The sequence below is a fragment of the Leuresthes tenuis genome, unplaced genomic scaffold (genome assembly GCF_036924035.1).
Source record: "Leuresthes tenuis unplaced genomic scaffold, fLeuTen1.0.hap1 SCAF_6, whole genome shotgun sequence".
Lineage (NCBI taxonomy): Eukaryota > Metazoa > Chordata > Actinopteri > Atheriniformes > Atherinopsidae > Leuresthes > Leuresthes tenuis.
In genome coordinates, this window is record NW_027325360.1 from 2470790 (window position 1) to 2491298 (window position 20509).

Sequence of the window (20509 nt, forward strand, 5' to 3'; positions counted from 1 at the left end):
TTTTAAAGCTTTTAATTCTACTTCTTTTAAAGCTTTTAATTCTACTTCTTTAAAAGCTTTTAATTCTACTTCTTTTAAAGCTTTTAATTCTACTTCTTTAAAAGCTTTTAATTCTACTTCTTTATGTCACGGGTTTTGTTGCTTTGCTGTGAAACTTTCTTTCATGTGAACCAACACAACATCTGTACCTGATGGCTTGAATCCCGTTAGCTGCACCACCTGTTAAGATAAAACACACACAACATATTGAAGAAGCACAATAACAGTTCATGTAAAACACTGCATTGATAAGGCTCACATGCTACTCACTTGGTTTCCCGATGTTTGTCTCAAAGAGAAACTCACAAAGCTGTCCTTTCTGAAACTCTCTGGGGGAAAAAAAGCTTGTCTGAATGTGAAGTTCGCTTCTGTCTTTCAGGACCATCACATTTGTTTATGCAAGGTCAGAACAAGTGAAGCTGAACAGAATACAAGAACATTTTATCAAACGTACAGAGGAAAACAAAAATGCAAACAATCCGAGTGACAAAAAAACACTGAGAATGTTCAGTCTGAATTCATTTGCTTCCTTTTTGTTGGTAGATTTGCTTTGTTTCGTCCTCCTGAATCTGAACAATAAAGCATTTAATCACAGTTTCATGTCAGAAGGACGGATCACTGCTGCTGTGAGATGCTCTAGTAGAGCATCATCTGCTGTCAGATGTCCATCAGTGTGACTCATCATTCAACAAAGTGCAGGAAAGCTGTGGGAGAGACTTCTTTAGCATTATTCCTTACCTGTAATATGAAAGAAAGGCTTTTAGCCAGCCCCTGATTTTTCCCTCTGAGGACAAAGTGTTTCTCTTCCACACATACTCACCTATGAACAGACTTTGTGCTCATTCACATTCCCAAGCAAATGTTTTGGCACTGATTTATTTTCTTTGTGACACAGAGCTTCGCTGCACTCGAGATGCATCGAGGAAAACGGGGACTTTTGTCATTTTCTTGGGTCTGATTACTGAATAGGAGACATCCATTGTGCATTCGTTGCATTCAGGTTCCCTCATGCAGCACAGAGTGAAATGTACTGCGGAGAATATCTGAGGTCTGCATATCTATCTATGACTTATTATTATAGATATTTGTTGTCCACACTCTAAAAAGGTTCCACCATGAGAAATAAACTGAGCACCAAATGCTATCAGTCCTTATGCTGTCTGTACCTCCAATGCAGCGTAAACCATCGAAAAATCCAGCGACGGATACACTTACAGAGCTTCATAAGAAGGTCTTGAACACCCAGCAGTGTGCTGGGAGCTGTGGGGGTCGATCCAAATCCCAGTTAGATTGTTTTACTGGGACAGCAGCACCAGAACATAATCAGGGCGCTATAATTATAATTAGGATGCACACAATCCAAGTTGCATCTGACTGTTTTGCTTTACAGAACAATGGGAGGAGAACCAAATGCTATAGAAAACTTATCTTAATTGTAGGATTGATTGTCTTTTTTTGACAGATTAATTCAGGAGATAAAGTAAAAACATTACAGAAAAAAAAAAGCTTGCTGCTGATGCTCATTATTGCTCAGTTTTACTGATCGTTAAGATGAAAAAGGATCTTTTCCACTCTTTGCTTTCCATTTCTCTCTTTCTGTCACCTCAGTTCACCAGTTTGAGGCAGAAGTCTGGTTCTGCTGGAGGTCTCTTCTTGTTTAAATGATTTTATCTCCCCACAGTTTGCTCAAAGGAAACATCTTCTCAATGCAAAGTGCCTTCAGATTGTTTTTGGGGTGAACTGCATGCATATGTTGTAACTCATTGAGTGGCGGCAAACAGACAGATATCAGGTCGTCTTTACCACAATTTGCCTGTTTAGCATTAAATCTTTTAACAGCAACGTCTCATCAGCCTACCGTTCTTGATAATCAGTGAGGTGGAGGTGGAGCTGGTGGGTGCAGAAGTCTCACTGGTCTCTGGGCTGGATGGTGTCGGTGGACTGTGGCTCCAGGAGGTAACTGGAGCTCTCTGGGATGGTAGGAAGCTGGCTGGCTGGGAGCAGTTCTGAAAACACATCAAAACCCAATCACAGCAGGAGTTCTGGTACAGCAAACCTTTGTGAGAAATGAAGGTAGTTTCTGTCACACTCACTGTGAAAGATAAGGCCTTTCTTTTTTCTTTGATCCTCTTTATGGCATTCCTCACCTAAATGAGAGGCAGTTTATACCAAAAGGCTTCGCAAACTGCACAAAGACACATTCTGATGTTGTGCCGCGGAGGCGACAGCAGCGCTAACCATTCACTGAATGCCTTCTTACCTCACTGTTGTAAACAGCATACACCAAGAAGATATAGAGGCCCTGGAGAGAGGAGAGAGGCATGTGTGAGAGAGAAAAATAAACTTTTTACTCGAGGTCCATTTAGAACTTCACCTATACTGTTCTCTCCAACAACAAAAAGTCTGTATTCTAAATAAAGTTGTTTTTGCTTTTCCGCTCTAAGTGCTTTTAGGAGGGTGAGATTTCACATGGCAGCCAAGCTGAGTCTAAAATGAATTTCACGTGAATCTTGACTAATACAGAAAAAGCTTCTTGCATCAATAAAATAATCTCAAATATTGCACTTTGTTAAGTTTGTGTTGAGATGCACTAAAGCAGGGTTCTTTCACCCTACAATCAAAGCTGTGCAAGAGCAGTGGCATCAACGTTGTGTTAGCTTGAGAAATAACTAGCTTGTAAATGTCTCTTTCAACAACAGTCACTGGAAAATTAAAGCGCATCCTCTTTCAGTTCTGAGGTTTTAATAATCTGGTCCTTACCGACGCTTAGAATTAAGTAAATACAACAGAGCAAATAGGCTATTTTTTATGATGGTATTTGATGCTCGATAAAGCTTATAAAGCGATAAAGTTTGTGAACCATAAAACTATGTGCTTCTGAATTTTTCTATGCCTGAAACCTAGTTCACAACTAGGTTTCCTGGCTGGCACTAAAATCAATAATATAAATAGTCGCGGACATATTTAATTGTTGATAATTGTCGGTTACGTCATCACACGTCTTTTTCACGCTGTCGAGCTGAACGTCATTTTTCGTACGGAGTGGGTCATCTCACTTCCTACCTATCTCTGCTTAGAGACGCATGCGCATTACGGTGAATAATAGCGGGAGATGACCTGTAGAAACAGTGAAATGACTGCGGCTGAATTATCGTCCTCCAGTCCAAAAGTGTCCAGGGTCTGGGAGCATTTCACCCTCACACCCAGAAAAAAAAAAGATTAAGTGCAAGTTTTGTAAAGCTGACCTCACGTATCACGGAAGCACGTCTGTCATGCATGAACATTTGAAGATGAAGCAGGTTGGAGCTCTGGGAGACGCTGACTCACCACGGTAAGATATTTAGCTTGTTAGCGTAGCCTGCTAGCTATAAATAAGCGGAGTTGTCTTGGATTTGAACATTAAAGTGCAGCATTAAAATTGTATCATTCAGCTTCAGTCCAAAGTTACAACCAGGCTGTATTCTTTTTACTTTTTGGTATTAATTTGGCTGTTGGTGCTTTACAGCCGCACTCTTCTTAGCATTTTCAGTTAATGTTAAAAGTCAAGATGAAATATGGCTTGAATGTATCCTTTTAAAGTTTTGGATTGTTTTAATTAGCATCGATTAGCCGATTAATCGTTTAAATAATCGATGACTTGCAGCTCTTGCTGGCACCAATTTTCGGTGGCTTGACATTTTGTGGCTCAACATTACAATAAATTCATATTCATGGCTGTAGATTTGCAGCAAAGAGATAGAAGGTGGAGCCAAAGAGAGAAAAATGATCTGGTGTTACTTTAACAGCCTGAGTTGAGATTTGGAGGCTTTGCTTAATGTAGGTTATGTATAGGATGGAGAATAAGAATCATGCTGTGCTGCATGTGCTCATATCTGCCAGCTGTTCTGTGGCTTGTTTTTGTTTCTTCTTTATTTTGTCAAAATGTTCAAATGTGACGGTGAAGTGACGATGCTGAAGGGGGGGCCATTCATTTAGTGAACTATGTTTTTGCACCCTTTAAAATCACAAATGCAGAGAAGCTCACGGACTGCTTTTCAGGAACTGGGTTTTTTTGGTGCCACAATCTGATCGGCTGTTAATTTCAAGCCACATTTTCCTGTAAACTGCACAAACGCATGATGTGGTTCACCCTCAAGTGGACTCAAATGGGCCAGAACCCAGTTCATTGCATCCGGTTACAGTAATAGTATAAAATAACTGTATAGCGCTACAGCTGAATTCCCAGTAAAGATGCTCTAATTCACATATTTTTCCGGTTATTTTCTCACGCAGCTAACAAGCTGGACTGATAAACTTAAAGCGTTTCCAGACTGTCGCTCTGCTCTAATAAGATCAGTGCATTGGGCTGTGATTGAACGGAGAAAGTCTTCTTCAGAGTTCTGATATCAGACGTATTTTGATCAATTACTCGACTGTCCTCCAGTTCACGAGCACAAGAATCCAATTAAATGCCAAAGTCTGGCTGTAACCAACTCAACTTTGCATGTAACTGCACCAAATACTGTGGACATCTCCCCATTTAAGAGAAGCTTCCTACTTGTGTTTCCTTTGCAGTGTTTTTTTTTATAGTATAAAATAGATTAATCTGCAGCTGTGTTTGCACACATTAGCTTCGGACGATTATGTCTTTAATAACAGTTATAAGCTATCTTTGAAGGGCTTTTTAAGACAAACCATTGCAGCATTAATGCCATCTGTGCTGCCATTGTTTTGCTTTGCTGCAGTATTCATAAAGGTCTGTGGGCTACAAACAAACCTCTTGTGCTTAAAACAACCCTCGGAGCTCAAGCTCAAGTGTTCTATCTGCTGTAGAAAATGTTTAACTTCTGCTGGATCTTAATCATTGCTGTTTTGTCCTACTAGCCTTCACTCCCTGCTCTCTCTTTTTTTTTCTTGGGCTGGCTCAGCATCACCCTCCTACCTTCACAAGGAAGAACTCCTACTGTGGTCTTATCTGGCCTCAACTGGACACTGGCAGTAAATCTAAATTAACTAGCAGCTCTCCAGGGGTCACCCAGGGGCTAGCTCAATTTGATTAATTAAAGACCCGGAAAGGGCAATGTGGGATGGAAGGGATAATAAAAGGACATGCACAGACGTAGGAAGATAATTACAGAAAGGTATAAGAAACAGATACAGTGTGTGGAGAAATGGGAAGTAAAGGAAGTGTGTGAGAGAGAGGAAATGAGTGTTACGTTATCTGAGGAGGAGAGCTGGAGGTAGATTTGGTATGACCTGTTGTTCAAAGCACAGGCTGCCGCCTCCCACACGTGCACGTGCACGTGCACACACACACACACTCAGTCATATTAGTGCACAAGCATCGCATTAAATGTAATGAGCAGATAAAGAAAATGAATAAAAGATCTATTTACAAACCACAAGGAAAGACTAAATATTACTGATGCAAAAAGCTACACACACGTGCACACACACACACACACACACACACACACACACACACACACACACACACACACACACACACACACACACACACACGTGAAGAAATAACAGCTTTAATGTAAAATGGCTGTGAAATTAAAAGGATTCATCATTCGAAGTTGCTGTCATTTCTAAATTGTTGCATTGCTTTGCAGCACTTTCTTTCCACTGTTCTCTTTCATTATTTACAGATGTTTTTACAGATGTTTTGCCCTTAACTTCCTCTGTTTTGATGTGAATTGCGCTGCAGGTGCTGCACAGTAGCCTCCTGCAGGCTGTCTACTTATTGAGCTGCTGATGTGTCCTCCATCAGTCCCTTTGTGCAGTTTAAGGACAGTTTGTCGTCTCTCTAAAACTCTTAATAGCCGGATGACCTCTCTCCATGTCGCCTTGACCTTGGCCTCCAGCCTCCTTCTCCATCGGGGGTGCTGCTCCTCGCATTGTTCATCTTGTGGGATACATGTCGAGGATCTCTGCAGCTTATTGATCTCTCAGATTTTCCCAGTATGTGTTGGATTTAGGGCTGTAGATATATATATATATACAGCTGGATAGTGTAGTGATTGCCACCTTTCATGTGGGATCTCTGGGTTCAAAACCCCTGCATGAAAGGTACTGCCTCCTATAGGGGTCCTTAGGCAAGACCCCCTTACCCTATCTGTAAGTCGCTTTGGATAAAAGCGTCTGCTAAATGCATAAACATAAACATATATATATATATATATATATATATATATATATATATATGTGTAGCTGGTGGCATTTATTCATTCAGTATTTTTGATACTTCACTAAATTAACTGACAATTCCCCAGTTAGTTGCATAAAGTTACATAAATAACATGCAAATGTAGCCTTTACAGTTCCATATGTAATACAATTATATGTGTTAATAAGAATGAATGCTATCTGTTGCCATCTAAAGCCATTTTGTCCCCATGTGAGGCTTGTAGGGATGGTTTAGGCGTGTTTACCACACATTCTGCCCAGATAAAAGCGCAGAATGGGCTCAGGAGCTTTCTTTGCTTTGCTATTTTGAGGTCGGCTGCATGTTATTCCCCTTATTTTTATGGTGATTGAGTGGCTTTTTCTTATATTTCTGTTTCACAATCAATTCTTCATATAACACAGCTATCCTGATAATTATATGTAGCATACTTGGAAGGAGTTGAGAGCGATGAAGACATAGGCAACCACCACGGACAGATGGACCAGCACGCCGCAGAGCCAAGTCAGCCCCAGGACAGGCAGTAAGATGAGAACCGGACGGGTCACGGCCCTAAAGATGTGCAGAGAAACAACACACAGGAACCATAAATGCAGGAAGGCATTGTTTTTGGCTGTAGGTATCGGCGGTGGAGGTGTTTCGTGAGGAAGAGCATTCTCCATTTTGAATCTGATTCTGAGAAACACCCCTTTTTGGAGTTGTCCCTCCCACCTTATAGTCAGAAGCTTATCCCACAGTTTGTGTATTATTTCACTGCCAATAATGAATTGTTTTGATAATGTTTCATGATGGCCTGAGAGAGAAATATTCTGTATTTTCTCATGGAATCAGCCCTCTAGCTTCTCAAAGTAACTATTTAATTAACATCGGTTAATTCAGGGTTCTAGATGATTGACAGTTTTGGGTCTTTTTGCACATATTTTGTGTTTCACAATGAGCCAAATGCCTTTATTTAGTGAAAGTTCCAGCACCAACACCCTTCTTCTACTATAAACCATGCTAATGCACAAGATGCAGCATGCAGTTTAGCATTGTGTTGCTAAAATATGTGTGGCTTTAAAACTTGTGTAAACCTTTAAAGGGGAACTTTAGTGGTCCCAGTAGAGTGCCTGTGTAGAAATCCCTCCATTAGCTCTCCTATAGCTGCAAGTAGCCACATAACAGCAGCTATGAGCTAACAGAGCTATAGCACACGTTCATTCATTCATTCTTCTTAAAGTATTGGTGAAATAAAGAAAAGAATCTGCTTCTGAGAAACACCCCTTTTTGGAGTTGTCCCTCCCACCTTATAGTCAGAAGCTTATCCCACAGTTTGTGTATTATTTCACTGCCAATAATGAATTGTTTTGATAATGTTTCATGATGGCCTGTGAGAGAGAGAAATATTCTGTATTTTCTCATGGAATCAGCCATCTAGCTTTTCATAGTAACTATTTAATTAACAGTAGACATCGGTTAATTCAGGATTCTCGATGATTGACAGTTTTGGGTCTTTTTGCACATATTTTGTGTTTCACAATGAGCCAAATGTCTTTATTTAGTCAAAGTTCCAGCACCAACACCCTTCTTCTACTATAAACCATGCTGATGCAAAAGATGCAGCATGCAGTTTAGCATTGTGTTGCTAAAAATGCTAAAATATGTGTGGCTTTAAAACCTGTGTAAACCTTTAAAGGGGAACTTTAGTGGTCCCAGTAGAGTGCCTGTGTAGAAATCCCTCCGTTAGCTCTCCTATAGCTGCAAGTAGCTACATAACAGCAGCTATGAGCTAACAGAGCTATAGCACACGTTCATTCATTCATTCTTCTTAAAGTATTGGTGAAATAAAGAAAAGAATCTGCTTATGAGAAACACCCCTTTTTGAAGTTGTCCCTTCCACCTTATAGTCAGAAGCTTATCCCACAGTTTGTGTATTATTTTACTGCCAATAATGAATTGTTTTGATAATGTTTCATGATGGCCTGAGAGAGATGAATATTCTGTATTTTCTCATGGAATCAGCCCTCTAGCTTCTCAAAGTAACTATTTAATTAACAGTAGACATCGGTTAATTCAGTTCAGTGTGATTGACTGTTATTCTCAGAGTGCATCAGACCGTTTTTAACCTGCTGATGAAAGTAAATCAAAGGATGGAACAGAATATAAAAATGAAAACACAGAAACTGTCTGAAGCTTTCATGAAAACTATGAGCTTATCCTGATTTTGATGAGAACAATATTCCTCAAAACTGTTGGTGAGTGGGCGGCGAAAGGTTTGAAAAGTAAATGGAACATTTATTGGCTTTTAGTTATTTTCAAATGATTATGGTCTGTTTTTATTTCCATTTTCCACAGCTTTTTGGTAACTGGGGTTTACAAATCAAGCCATTTTGGCATCTCTACAGGGTCTTTAACACTATCTGAACATATCTAAACAGCAAAGAAACTGCAAAACGAATGCTTTCATGCTTTAAGAAGTGGCTGCAATAGCTGGTAACTCAAATAAAAAAGTTAATTTTCAGGCTTGTTCAAAATGTCTATAAATGGGGAGAACTCTGGGGTTCATTGTTGGAATATTTCGCCTGATTGCCATCTGTTCGTAGTTGTTTTTGTGCTTTTGATTCTTCTTGTTGACTCAGTCTTTTTGCATACTTCTGTTATTGATATTCTAAGCCTTCGAGCTGTTTGTTTTCAACACAGGAGAAGAAGGAATTGTATTTCCCTGTACCTGGGATGTAAAGGTGGGAGGGTTTTAGATTTTTTTCTCCTTTTTGAATTGTTTAATTAGTAAATACATTGAGGTTGAATAAGAGTAAGTAAATGAATGGCAAATTTGACTATTAAACAAACACAACTCACAATATTTTGGCACCATTTTTAAGAAAATATGTGCAGAAAAACGGAAATTTCCAGCAAAGCAGAGTTTTTAAGTTCCTGTCAGATAAAACCTCCTTGAATCCTCATCAAAAATCATAGCACAACCATAGATTTTACTGCCTCTCCCAATCCTTTGCCTTTGCAATCATTCTTTCAATGATCACGGTGCTTATATGGCCAATAACCATTTCATGGGGCAAAGCAGAAAAGGTTGTCTTTGTTCAAACCGCCATTGTTGTCACACTGCTGCACCTGGGTAGAGAGATTGAGTTTTCAGACTGAACTGTGTCTGCAAGGACAAAGCCCACTCTCTACTGTTTATTTTTGAAAGTCGTTTTCCCTCTAATCTCCTGAATTGATGTAACACAGCTGACACATGCTTGTACTTTCAGTCTGTTTGTGAGGGAATGGAGAGACACAACGGGAGCTGGAAAAGCTTAGCGATTTCCATCAGATTAAGACAAATGTGTAACAGCTCCAGATATGCTATTAATAGGACTCAGGATGAACCAGCTAATTATTTGACTTTATTTGATAGAAACATTTCTGGTGATCACTAACCACAGGTTTGTCATATTCATCTTTTTTGTCTGAGAATTCTTCACCCAAACACAACGAGATGGATACGAGATACATTTCAACATCAGCATCTCTTTATTTTAAATGTGAGACCAGAAACATCAAAATAACCTGGAGCAGAATCCACTAAAGCACCACAGTTAGCATCTGACACCGTGCTAAAAGGATGGAGACGAGTGAAAGCAACAAGAAAGGAGAGCCACACTTTTGCACTGGGTGATACATACCTCCAACACACTATATATATATATATATATATATATATATATATTTATATTTATTGTACCTCCAATACACAATAAATTCATATACATTCACAGTTCTTTTTAAAAAATATGCACCAAATGTGGATTAATTTGCCAAAATTGTTCCCCACCAATGCACCACCTCCTCCTGTTTGAACAATAGTCATTAACAACTACAGCAATGTCATTTTTGGTAACAACCGTTACCTTTTAACAGGTGAGGCCATATATTTACATTACATTTATACATTTGGGACACATTTTAGGAGGAAAAACACAGGATGTGATGACAGAAGGGAATTCTGCAGCCCTAAAGTTTAACTGAACGATAAAAGCCAAAGAGACAACAGAACTATTTTAAGGATATACAACCCCAATTAAAAAAAAGTGGGGAATTTAATTAAAGAACAGAATGCAATAATTTGAAAATCTCCAAAACTAATATTCTATTCACAATAGAACCTGAGCACATGGCGTTCAGCTCCTCTCTTGGATGTTTGTTTGCAATCCGACAGAGTTGCTGCTGACAGCTTCGCTCTTTTACAATGACAATAAAAGCTATATATCTATCTATCTAGCACAACAAAAGCTGAAAGATAAATATTTTACAATTTCAAGAAAAATATTGGCTCAGCTTGGATTTGATGATAACGATAACATCAACAAGAAATGGGGACAGGGTCATGTTTACCGTTGTGTGGCATCCTCTCTAATTTTAACACTTTCTGAAAACTGGGAACTGTTGGGAGATAGTAAGTCATATAGGATTCTAGATAATTGACAGTTTTGGGTCTTTTTGCACATATTTTGTGTTTCACAATGAGCCAAATGTCTTTATTTAGTGAAAGTTCCAGCATCAACACCCTTCTTCTACTATAAACCATGCTGATGCAAAAGATTAGCATTGTATTGCTAAAATATGTGTGGCTTTAAAACCTGTTTAAAGCTTTTAAAGGGGAACTTTAGTGGTCCCAGTAGAGTGCCTGTGTAGAAATCCCTCCGTTAGCTCTCCTGTAGCCGCAAATAGCTACATAACAGCAGCTATGAGCTAACAGAGCTATAGCACACGTTCATTCATTCATTCTTCTTAAAGTATTAGTGAAATAAAGAAAATAATATACTTATGAGAAGCACCCCTTTTTGAAGTTTTCCCTCCCACCTTATAGTCAGAAGCTTATCCCACAGTTAGTGTGTTATTTCACTGCCAATAATGAATTGTTTTGATAATGTTTCATGATGGCCTGAGAGAGAGAAATATTCTGTATTTTCTCATGGAATCAGCCCTCTAGCTTCTCAAAGTAACTATTTAATTAACAGTAGACATCGATTAATTCAGGATTCTAGATGATTGACAGTTTTGGGTCTTTTTGCACATATTTTGTGTTTCACAATGAGCCAAATGTCTTTATTTAGTGAAAGTTCCAGCACCAACACCCTTCTTCTACTATAAACCATGCTAACGCAAAAGATGCAGCATGCAGTTTAGCATTGTATTGCTAAAATATGTGTGGCTTTAAAACCTTTGTTAACCTTTAAAGGGGAACTTTAGAGGTTCCAGTAGAGTGCCTGTGTAGAAATCCCTCCGTTAGCTCTCCTATAGCTGCAAGTAGCCGCATAACAGCAGCTATGAGCTAACAGAGCTATAGCACACGTTCATTCATTCATTCTTCTTAAAGTATTGGTGAAATAAAGACAGATAATGCCTTATTTAGAGGCTGCATCCTCTAAGCCCCGTTCACTCCGTTATATGGATCTCCAGTTATCTAAATATCTTCCGAAGGACGCCGACTTTCACCAAACTGTTCTCAGTGAGTAGATGAACGCATTTCATGCCAGAAATAAGGTCCAGCTTTAAAAATACCGGAGTTCCCCTTTAAGGATTGATGGTGTCATACCATCCCATCAGAGATGCAGGCTTTTAAGGATCATGGGTATCCAATAATGATTATCGATCATCGATCGTGTCCTTTATACACAGAAATGTGATTGTGATGCTTTGAATATCTCAACGATATGTACTGTAGATGACAGAATATTCAAAGGCTTCACAATTTTAATTTTAACTTTTTCTTATACCTCTTTTTTCTAACTGTGGGATGTCTTTTAAAGACACTTTTCAGTAATATTTTGTGTCCCCAATCCAGCTTTTTTGAGACATGTTGCTGCCATCACAAATGAGGAAACAGTAAATCATCTTTTCAACGTTCTACTCAGAACAGGATATTGGTTTATATTTACATCTTACACAGCATCCCTCTTGTTTTAAACTGGGTTTGTACACATTACATCACTGCCTCCAGTCTTCGGTGCATAGGGTTTTTTCACTGAATGGCAGAAAGATAAAATCTGAGCCTAACTGCTGCTTGTGTTAGACGCTGAACGTGTGAACCAACAAACAGAAGATGGCACCTCTGGATGAATGATACAACATGACTACTCTCATGGCAGAGTAGAGAGTAGAGAACAGATCCAACAATATATTTCACAAACAAACATACACACACATGCGGACACACACATTTGCGCTGGGACCAGGTGTTAAGTTGATAAGCCCTTGCAACTCCCACAGTGAACTCCCAAGCTCTCACACTGTCTCTATTGACTGTGGGTTGCCTGAGAGAGGGAGAGTGTGAGAGAGTGTGGGTGCACGAGAGAAAACAACTCGTGAAAGAAAGTGCACAAAATGCAGGAGGGGAGAAAGAGAGAGGCAGAGATGCCATTGTATCTCACCAGGTGAGGTCAAAGGTCTGCATCTTTGATGCTGAGCTTGGACTGAGCATCTTGGCACGACGATGAGCGCTGGAAACGGTCACCATGACAACCCGACACAAAACAACTGCATTGACCTGCAAGGAGAGGAAAACAACATCAACTGGGCCTCAAGCTCACATGAATAGGATGGAGCTGTTTCGCTCTGCTTAGTATGAAATAAACTAATTACAGCAAACGGCATTCAGAGACACATTACTTCATCTGTGAGGAAACATAGGAAGGAAGGTTTAAACATGAGATGGTCGGTTCGGAGTTCGGAGTATTTTGGATAACACTAGGGTTATGTCACTCATTCTATGTCTCGTTTTCAAGGTTTTGTTTCACTTTCAGTGGCATTGTTACCACAACAGTAGAGGAATCTGTGGTATCAGAGTGTTGGGCTGCCCATGTTACCATTAGTCTAGATGACATATTCATGGACTGGAGCACAGTCAAAATCATGATGCTGATGGACAGTAAAATACTGTGTTTACATGTCATCTTTTGGACTTTGATGTAAACAAACTCCCACGTTAAAATAACTGGTCATTACATTAAATGAAAAGGTAAATTAATATAGACACTGCATTGGTCCCATTTGCAACTTCTGAGGTCAATTTAACTTCAGGGTCAAATTCTTGTTCAGACATATTAGAAAGGGGCTACACAATGATGTGGTGCTTAGCCCTGTACTCCGGGGCCTTCGGTACACATGATTTATTAGTCATCCTAAATTGACCCTGGGAGTCAGTGTGAGTGTGGATGGTTATTCGTCTCTGTGACAGGTGACTGGTCAAGGTTATACCCTGCCTTTAGTCCAATGGCAGCGAGGATAGGCTCCAGCACCCCCACAATCCTAAATAGGATCACGTGTAAATGGAAAATGGATGGATGGACAGGTTATAAAGGACTGTACTGTAGTCATAGACATATGAATTGTAAATTGTTATATATAAATTGTTTTTCCTTGTTTATTCAGAGAAGACTGGGCTTTTTGGTAAGCTTTCAGGAGACAGGTGTCATGATCACGCTTGGCTGTGTTGTTTTGCTTGTTGGCTGGGCAGGTTTCCTAGGAGCCTGGTGCGGAGTCTGGATTGCTCCTGGATTGCTCCTGATTCCACACCTTTAGGAGCTGCAGGAGCAACCAGTCTTTGCCAGATTGTCTTGCTGCTCTAGTGGCAATTAGTGGTAATTACTCCTGTGTAGTACTGCAAGTTAAACTCCTAGCTCTGACCTTGCCTTCCTGTTTCCTTCGTCCACTCTCCATGCCTTGGATTTCTATGCCCGGACTGGGCAGCTATTGTTACCCTCCTCCTGCCAGCCAGCTCGCACCACCGCCGACTCAGAACCTCTGCACCACAGCTGGCACCCTGCCCTCCACTTTGGATTCCCTCCTGGATCGAGTAAGGACAGACATACCCATCGTGTGGACAAAGTCCTTTTTCGGAACCTCGCTAATCATCTCCCTCCTCTCTCTGAGTTCCACGTCTACCCGGATAATCCCTTCGGCTTTCAACAATCACCTCTTAAATAGCTCTATTCTAACTCTGATTCTCCCTGAGTGCTGTATCTGCTCTTAGGTCCATTTTTGTGAGAAAGCCAGACACATCGCCGTGACAACACAATCTTGCCAAAGAGATGGACTCCTCTCCCATGAGCTGTCACCTTATTGTGGTGGGGGAGTTTGCGTGCCCCAATGAGTCTGGGAGCTATGTTGCCCAGGGCTTCAAGCCCCTGGTAGGGTCACCTACCTAGGCAAACAGATCCTAGGTGACGGACCAGACAAAGAACAGCTCAAAAGACCCCTGGGCTCTCCCTTAGAGATAGGGTGAGAAGCTCAGTAATCCGGGAGGGGCTTGGAGTAGAACCGCTGCTCCTCCGCATTGAGAGGAGCCAGATGAGGTGGCATTTGGTTAGGATGCCACCTGGACGCCTACCTGGTGAGGTGTTCTGGGCCCGTCCCACTGGGAGGAGACCCCGGGGAAGACCCAGGACACAGAGGAGAGACCAGCTGGCCTGGGAAAGCCTCGGGGTCCCCCCGGAAGAGTTGGAGGATGTGGCCGGGGACAGGGACGCCTGGGTTTCTCTGTTAAAGCTGCTGCCCCCGCGACCCCCGGATAAGCGGCAGATGATGGATGGATGGATGGATGGAGATTAACTCAGCGTACGCTTTCTGGTCAGCTTTGACCAAACAGAGAGTCTTACTCGAGAGCACGAGGAGGCTTTGCATTCTCTGAACGAGCAACAATTTTCAAATAACCTACGTTTCAACCAAGTCTTTGAACCACTACAAAGTATTCATAAATGCTAGTCTCCTTACTGGAGAGGAAGCATACAAGCAGGCATGCCTGGAGAGCATGTCACCAGCCAGTTCTCCAGTTCTGTATCCAACCAGCCATGGTGTTTCACCCGAGCCAGTTTTACGCAACACCTCCTTTCTCATCCTGGATGCTCTCCTGGGAGTTCTTCTGAAAGCACTCAACAAACAGATGAAGGACCATTTAGCCTCGAGAGAGGAGCCGTCCTCTTTTGAGGTCTATTGGAATCGCCGAGCGGAGTAGGGAGAGGACCTCTCCCCCCAACAACCACCACCTTGGCGGCCTTCTCTCAACTTTCCCACGTATCCTCCTTCCACTGGATCTACAGTACCTGCATCTCCACCTACAGGGGAATCCTCCGAGCCCAAGCAGGTGGGTTGGCCAAACTCACTCCCAAGGAGCATCTTCATTGCTTTTAAGTATATCTATTGTGGTGCTAGTAATCATTTCATTGCTGCTTACCCTGTACGACCAAACGACCACCAGTAGAGGCAGCATCACTGGTGGATGGTACTACTAAAGACAATCCTCCAAGACTCACTACCTGTGACACCACTAAAGAACTCTGTGTCGGTTGATTCAGGAGAGGAGCAGAACCTCCTGGACCCTAGTTTGGCCTCACAGCTCCATTTTCCCCAGGAACTTCTGCCTCCCCCCCCATCACAGTATCGGCACTAGATGGAGTCATACATAAGGCCATCGCACACAAAACCGCACCTATCACCCTCATCTCTCCTGCTTATCGGACTGCCTCAAGTCAGCCCTCCAGTCTTCTAGCTCCCCGACATCTGACACTTCCTTTTTCCAGGTGGATCTGTCACTGGATCCCCACTGAGTATCATGACCTTGGCACAGTCTTTAGTAAAGGTAGGGGCCTGTCTTTACCCCTGCACCATCGATATTCTACCAGGAGTGGCCCTGCGATCTAACAGGCTTTACAACTCGCCGTGCCCAGAGCGCGAGGCAAACTCTACATTCAAGAATCACTAGAAGCTAGAATCATCAGGCCGCCATCTTCCCCAGTTGGAGCCAAATTCTTCTCCATCCAGAAGAAGATTAAGACCAGGTGACCATCAATTATCGGGGGTTGAATCCGATCACTATTAGGAATAAATATCCCTTACCGCTCATTTCCTCCGTCTTTGAACTTATTCAGGGCGCAACCATCTTCTCCAAACTCTTATCTCCGCACCTGGTCCGGATTTGTGAAGGAAATAAGTGGAAAACTGCCTTTAAAACAGCCTTAGGGCACTTTGAATACCTAGTCATGCCCTTCGGCTTCACTAATGCTCCCGCGGCCTTTCAAGCCCTTATAAATGATGTCTTGAGAGACTATTTATTTATTTATTTCCGTAGGGTTCTTCAGAGGCTTTTGGAGAACCGCCTCATTGTCAAGGCCGAGAAATGCGAGTTCAGAGTAGCATCTGTCTTCTTTCTCGGCTACATTTTCCAGGCCGGGCAGGTGAAGATGGATCCGGAAGAGGTCAAGGCTTTTTTCAAGACAGGTTTTCCACAGGGAGTGAAACACGATGCTGCAACAGCTGAGTTAAGATGATATATTTTTTTTTAGCTTTAAAAAATGTTTCAATTAAAATATGAAATGTGTTTTCAATTAAAATTTTAATATGGAAACCAGTATTGACATTTTTTAGTATATACATTTTATCTTTGACTCTATGACAATTATGCTATTTGATAATAGATTTGAACTATATATTTGATGTATCATGTAGATGCGACATCAGACGATGTGTTTGCATTCTTTGTTTAAGCAAACTGGAGAATTCTCACCAATTCTCTGTTGGTGATGCAGCAGGAATTAGTGCAAAACACAGCATTGTATGTTCATAACAAAGACTAAAAATGTCTGCTAAAGAAGTGAGTTGTAGCTGAGTTATAGTGTAAGAACACTTACCGCCAAAACAAAAATAACAGGTCCCACAAAGGCCCAGATTGTGTCCGTCTTCACACTGAGCCAACAGTGATCATCTGCCTTGTACTTGTCCACTGATATCACCAATGTTACACCGACTATCAGAACAGGTAGTCCTGGAAAACAGTTTAGTAAAATAAAATGAAGCATGGGGGTGTTGCTACACCAAAACAAGCATGTTTGAAGACATATTTCTGTAATAGTGGCTGCTGCAGTGTCTCTTCAACTGAGTATTTAGTCTTTTCTGTTCTATGTGCCTGTTTAGTCTGAAGCAGCATTCAGAGCATCTGGAGAGATGAGAGTAACACCTGAATATTCACTGTTTTTGTTACTCAATCACACTGTGTCCTCAGCTCATCATTCGACAAAACACACACTCGCATTGATTTGGAAACACGACCAGTAGCAGCTGCAGGATGTTTAACAAAAAAAAATTCAAATAAAAAACCGGGTTAAGGCTGCAGCGTAAGATAACTCAACATCAATGTAATGTTTTCATTTGGCGAAGATACAAGAAGGACAATTATTATATGAATATGAACAAGAGGCTGCAACGCAGGCCAGGAATGAATAAAGTCGTAAAACGGAGCATGTTTGCGCTCCAGTCTGCACGAACCGCTGATGAGAAGGACGATGTGCTCTGATATAGCTTCTGTTCTGTTTGCCATGAGCAGGTTAGCGGCTTCCGGGGTTTGTTCTGTAGCCGTTGGACAAATATTGCTGAAGTCACAGTGAAGACACAGGAACGTTGTTCATTTTATGCTTGTTTTGTGCAAACGTTCTGTTCAAATAGCAAAAATAGTTCTGTGTACTTCTGTAACTCCTAAAGAAACATTGTGACGGCTGCACCTACAGCTAAATGGTCGGTAACTTCATGCACCGACACTTTCAGTTATGTTCTGTGCATTTCTTGATATAATTTAGTTTACATATTTGTTTAAACTAAGTTGAAATACATTTTTTCTGATCTAATTGTATTTTCAACTTTGTTAAATTTGTTTTATATGTTAAACCTGTTTTCTTTTCTTCTATCAGTGCTGGGGGGGAGCCATATGAGAGCTGGGGGGGGCAAAGTGCACAAGCTGCAGGCAAAGCTATATGCATAGGAAGTGCAATGAGCCTGTACCAAGGCAGCTTCATCGGGGGGGGGGGGGGACACGGTGTAGTTTACATCCTTTAGATGTTAAGATGTATTCCTTTAGATTTACAAGTAATTTGTTCATTTAGTTATTTTGTTAATTCTTTGTTTGAGTAATTATTAAATGAACTGTTAGGTTCTGTTTCTTTATTTGTTAGCATGTGTTACCCCCCCCCCTTTTGTGTTGAAAATTGGTCTGATCAGCCAGTATTTAAGTTCTCCTGTTTGGGAGGTCAGTTTGGTGTTAAGTTACTCATCATTTGAACAGTTGGTTTGAAGTTATTATGACTTTACTTTGTTTAGTTCATTTGACCTCTTTTAAGGGCCCTGATGTTATATTCTTTGGGTAAATAAACCCGTTTCTTTTTGAATCTGTCTGCATTCTCGTGCTTGACCAGCTCGGTTCCTCACTGATAAAACCCTGTGCACAGCTTCGTCCTCACTGTGGCTGTGGTCTATCTTTGAATTAGAATGATCATTTTCTCAAGTCATTCTGGGATTTCACTGCAAAACTAGCAGGCTGGAGATTTAACCCCAAACAAGAAATAGTTTAAACATCTGATCCTGCTAATAATTCTGTCCCGAGAACAATCTTCAAGTCTTCTGCTGGTATTTTTCGGGTTTTCTGGATTTTGTCTCTTGTTTAGTCACTCGTTTCCATTATAACGGGTTTAATGGTCTTCAGTTGTCTTACATGGTTACCTTCATGTTTGCCTTTATTTACTTGGGTCGGTAGCCTTGTCTTGGTTTAATGTCTTGTTTCACATTCTCACTTGAAGCTTCCTCAGTTTCTACGCTCGAGTCATCAGTTCCACGCACTCGCCTGTGTTCAGTCTCCTCAGCTGCATCCATTCACTTATCATTTCCCCCACTGTCCTGTCCTCTTCACACGCCTTGCATGTATTGACAGGTAGATAACCTCCATCCCCAATTACGACACGGACAAAGAGGCTCTAGTTTACTTCTTTAGTGCAGTAACTGGCAGTCGGGTCTCTTTGTCCGTGTGATAATTGGGGATGGAGTTTATCTACCTGTCAATTCACACAAGGCGTGTGAAGTGGACAGAGCAGTAAAACGACGATGCTTTCAAAGACTTGAACGTTTGGATGATGTCTGATTAAAAAAGATACAAACTTTCCCTCTGCTCTGACACAGAAAACTGCCCAGACGCTTACTGATGACATCATCAACTGGAGACACAGATTACCTGAATTAAACTACCGCTATACAAATCTAAACAGCAGGAACAAATTGAACAAAATCAAAGTAACTGACTGATAAGGCAGCACAGTCTCCCTGTTTTCCCTCATTCATCGTTAGATCCTCCCCGTCGTTTCGCCCACGGTTCGTCTGCATTGCTTCACATTCGCGGTTCTCGTCTGTTTTCTGTAAGTTCTTTGGGTTTTGTTTTCACAGTTTAGTTTAATGGTGTTGAATAAATCATGTTCTGTTCAACCTCCTGCCTTTCTGGGTCTGTATTTGGATCCTCTCAGCACTGCTCATCCACCCTGACGGGTATATCAAACCGAAATATCGACACTTTTTCAAACACGGACAAAGGTAAAGCTGGATCGTTCTCGATGGGATGTGCAATATTAAACCCAATCAGGAAATCCTTACTTCCCTGACTGTCCGTGATTGCCTGAAACATAAATAAGAGCTTCTGGAATAAAAATAAAAGCTGCAATGCATTTAAAATGCAAATAAACTGCAAAGCTTTCACACGGCAGAGAAAGTGTCATTCATTTTAAAATAATCTCAACATGCTGAAGTATTAAAATTCTGCAGCTTTTCACTGAGGATTTCCAGGCTCTCTGGGTGTGGAGATGGGAGAGTTCTGTATTTGCTATGGAAACCCAACGTCAAAAACAACTTTGCGACAAAAAGTCCTGCACAAACGTTAAAGATATGACTTTAATATATAATCCTATTCATGCCGCCATCTCAGCTAAAATTAATGCTTTTATGTCTGTATATTTTCAATCTTTGTAGTCTTGAAAAATCAATCTTTCTAAAATACACATTCGCGTGGAATGTACCACATTCAATCTTCTTTTTTAGTACAATCTATTGCCTCCAAGAGAGGCTGACATTTCAGTAACTGAAGTGCTGTTAATATCTTTTCTTTTTAGATTTGGTTTTTACATTTGTTGCTTTGTAACCCTGCTAACCCTGAAGCCCTGGGCTCGGCACCACTGGGGTGGGGGGGGGGGGTACAAGCATTTGACCTTCTATGAATCCTTGTTCAAGTCACAGAAGGTGTACGTACTGCTGTGTATCAAACATGAGCTGCAGGAGGGTGAAAGAAAGATCAAGTGTGAATATATTTGAACACAGACAGAATTTCTTATCTAAGCTGCTAACAAAGATTTATTCAGGTAAAACTTTTAGCTTTGATTTAAATATATATTACAAAGTGGAGGCAGGGTTTAGGATTTCGAGCTTTTTAACTCGTACAACAGTTATTTTTTTCCTTTT

The 20509-nt window shown here is 41.0% G+C and overlaps 1 protein-coding gene across 1 annotated transcript in view; it reads right to left on the minus strand.

The window, feature by feature from the left end:
* The window catches only part of adgrd2 (adhesion G protein-coupled receptor D2), a 55045-nt gene that overhangs the window by 2999 nt on the left and 31537 nt on the right, over positions 1–20509 (minus strand). The window contains exons 18-25 of the mRNA XM_072387213.1: positions 16876–17009; positions 12622–12737; positions 6643–6763; positions 2300–2341; positions 2133–2186; positions 1898–2045; positions 310–368; positions 189–219 (exon numbers count right to left, since the gene is read on the minus strand). Coding sequence (XP_072243314.1) covers positions 189–219; positions 310–368; positions 1898–2045; positions 2133–2186; positions 2300–2341; positions 6643–6763; positions 12622–12737; positions 16876–17009 — 705 coding nt within the window. The remainder of the gene's footprint in view (positions 1–188; positions 220–309; positions 369–1897; positions 2046–2132; positions 2187–2299; positions 2342–6642; positions 6764–12621; positions 12738–16875; positions 17010–20509) is intronic.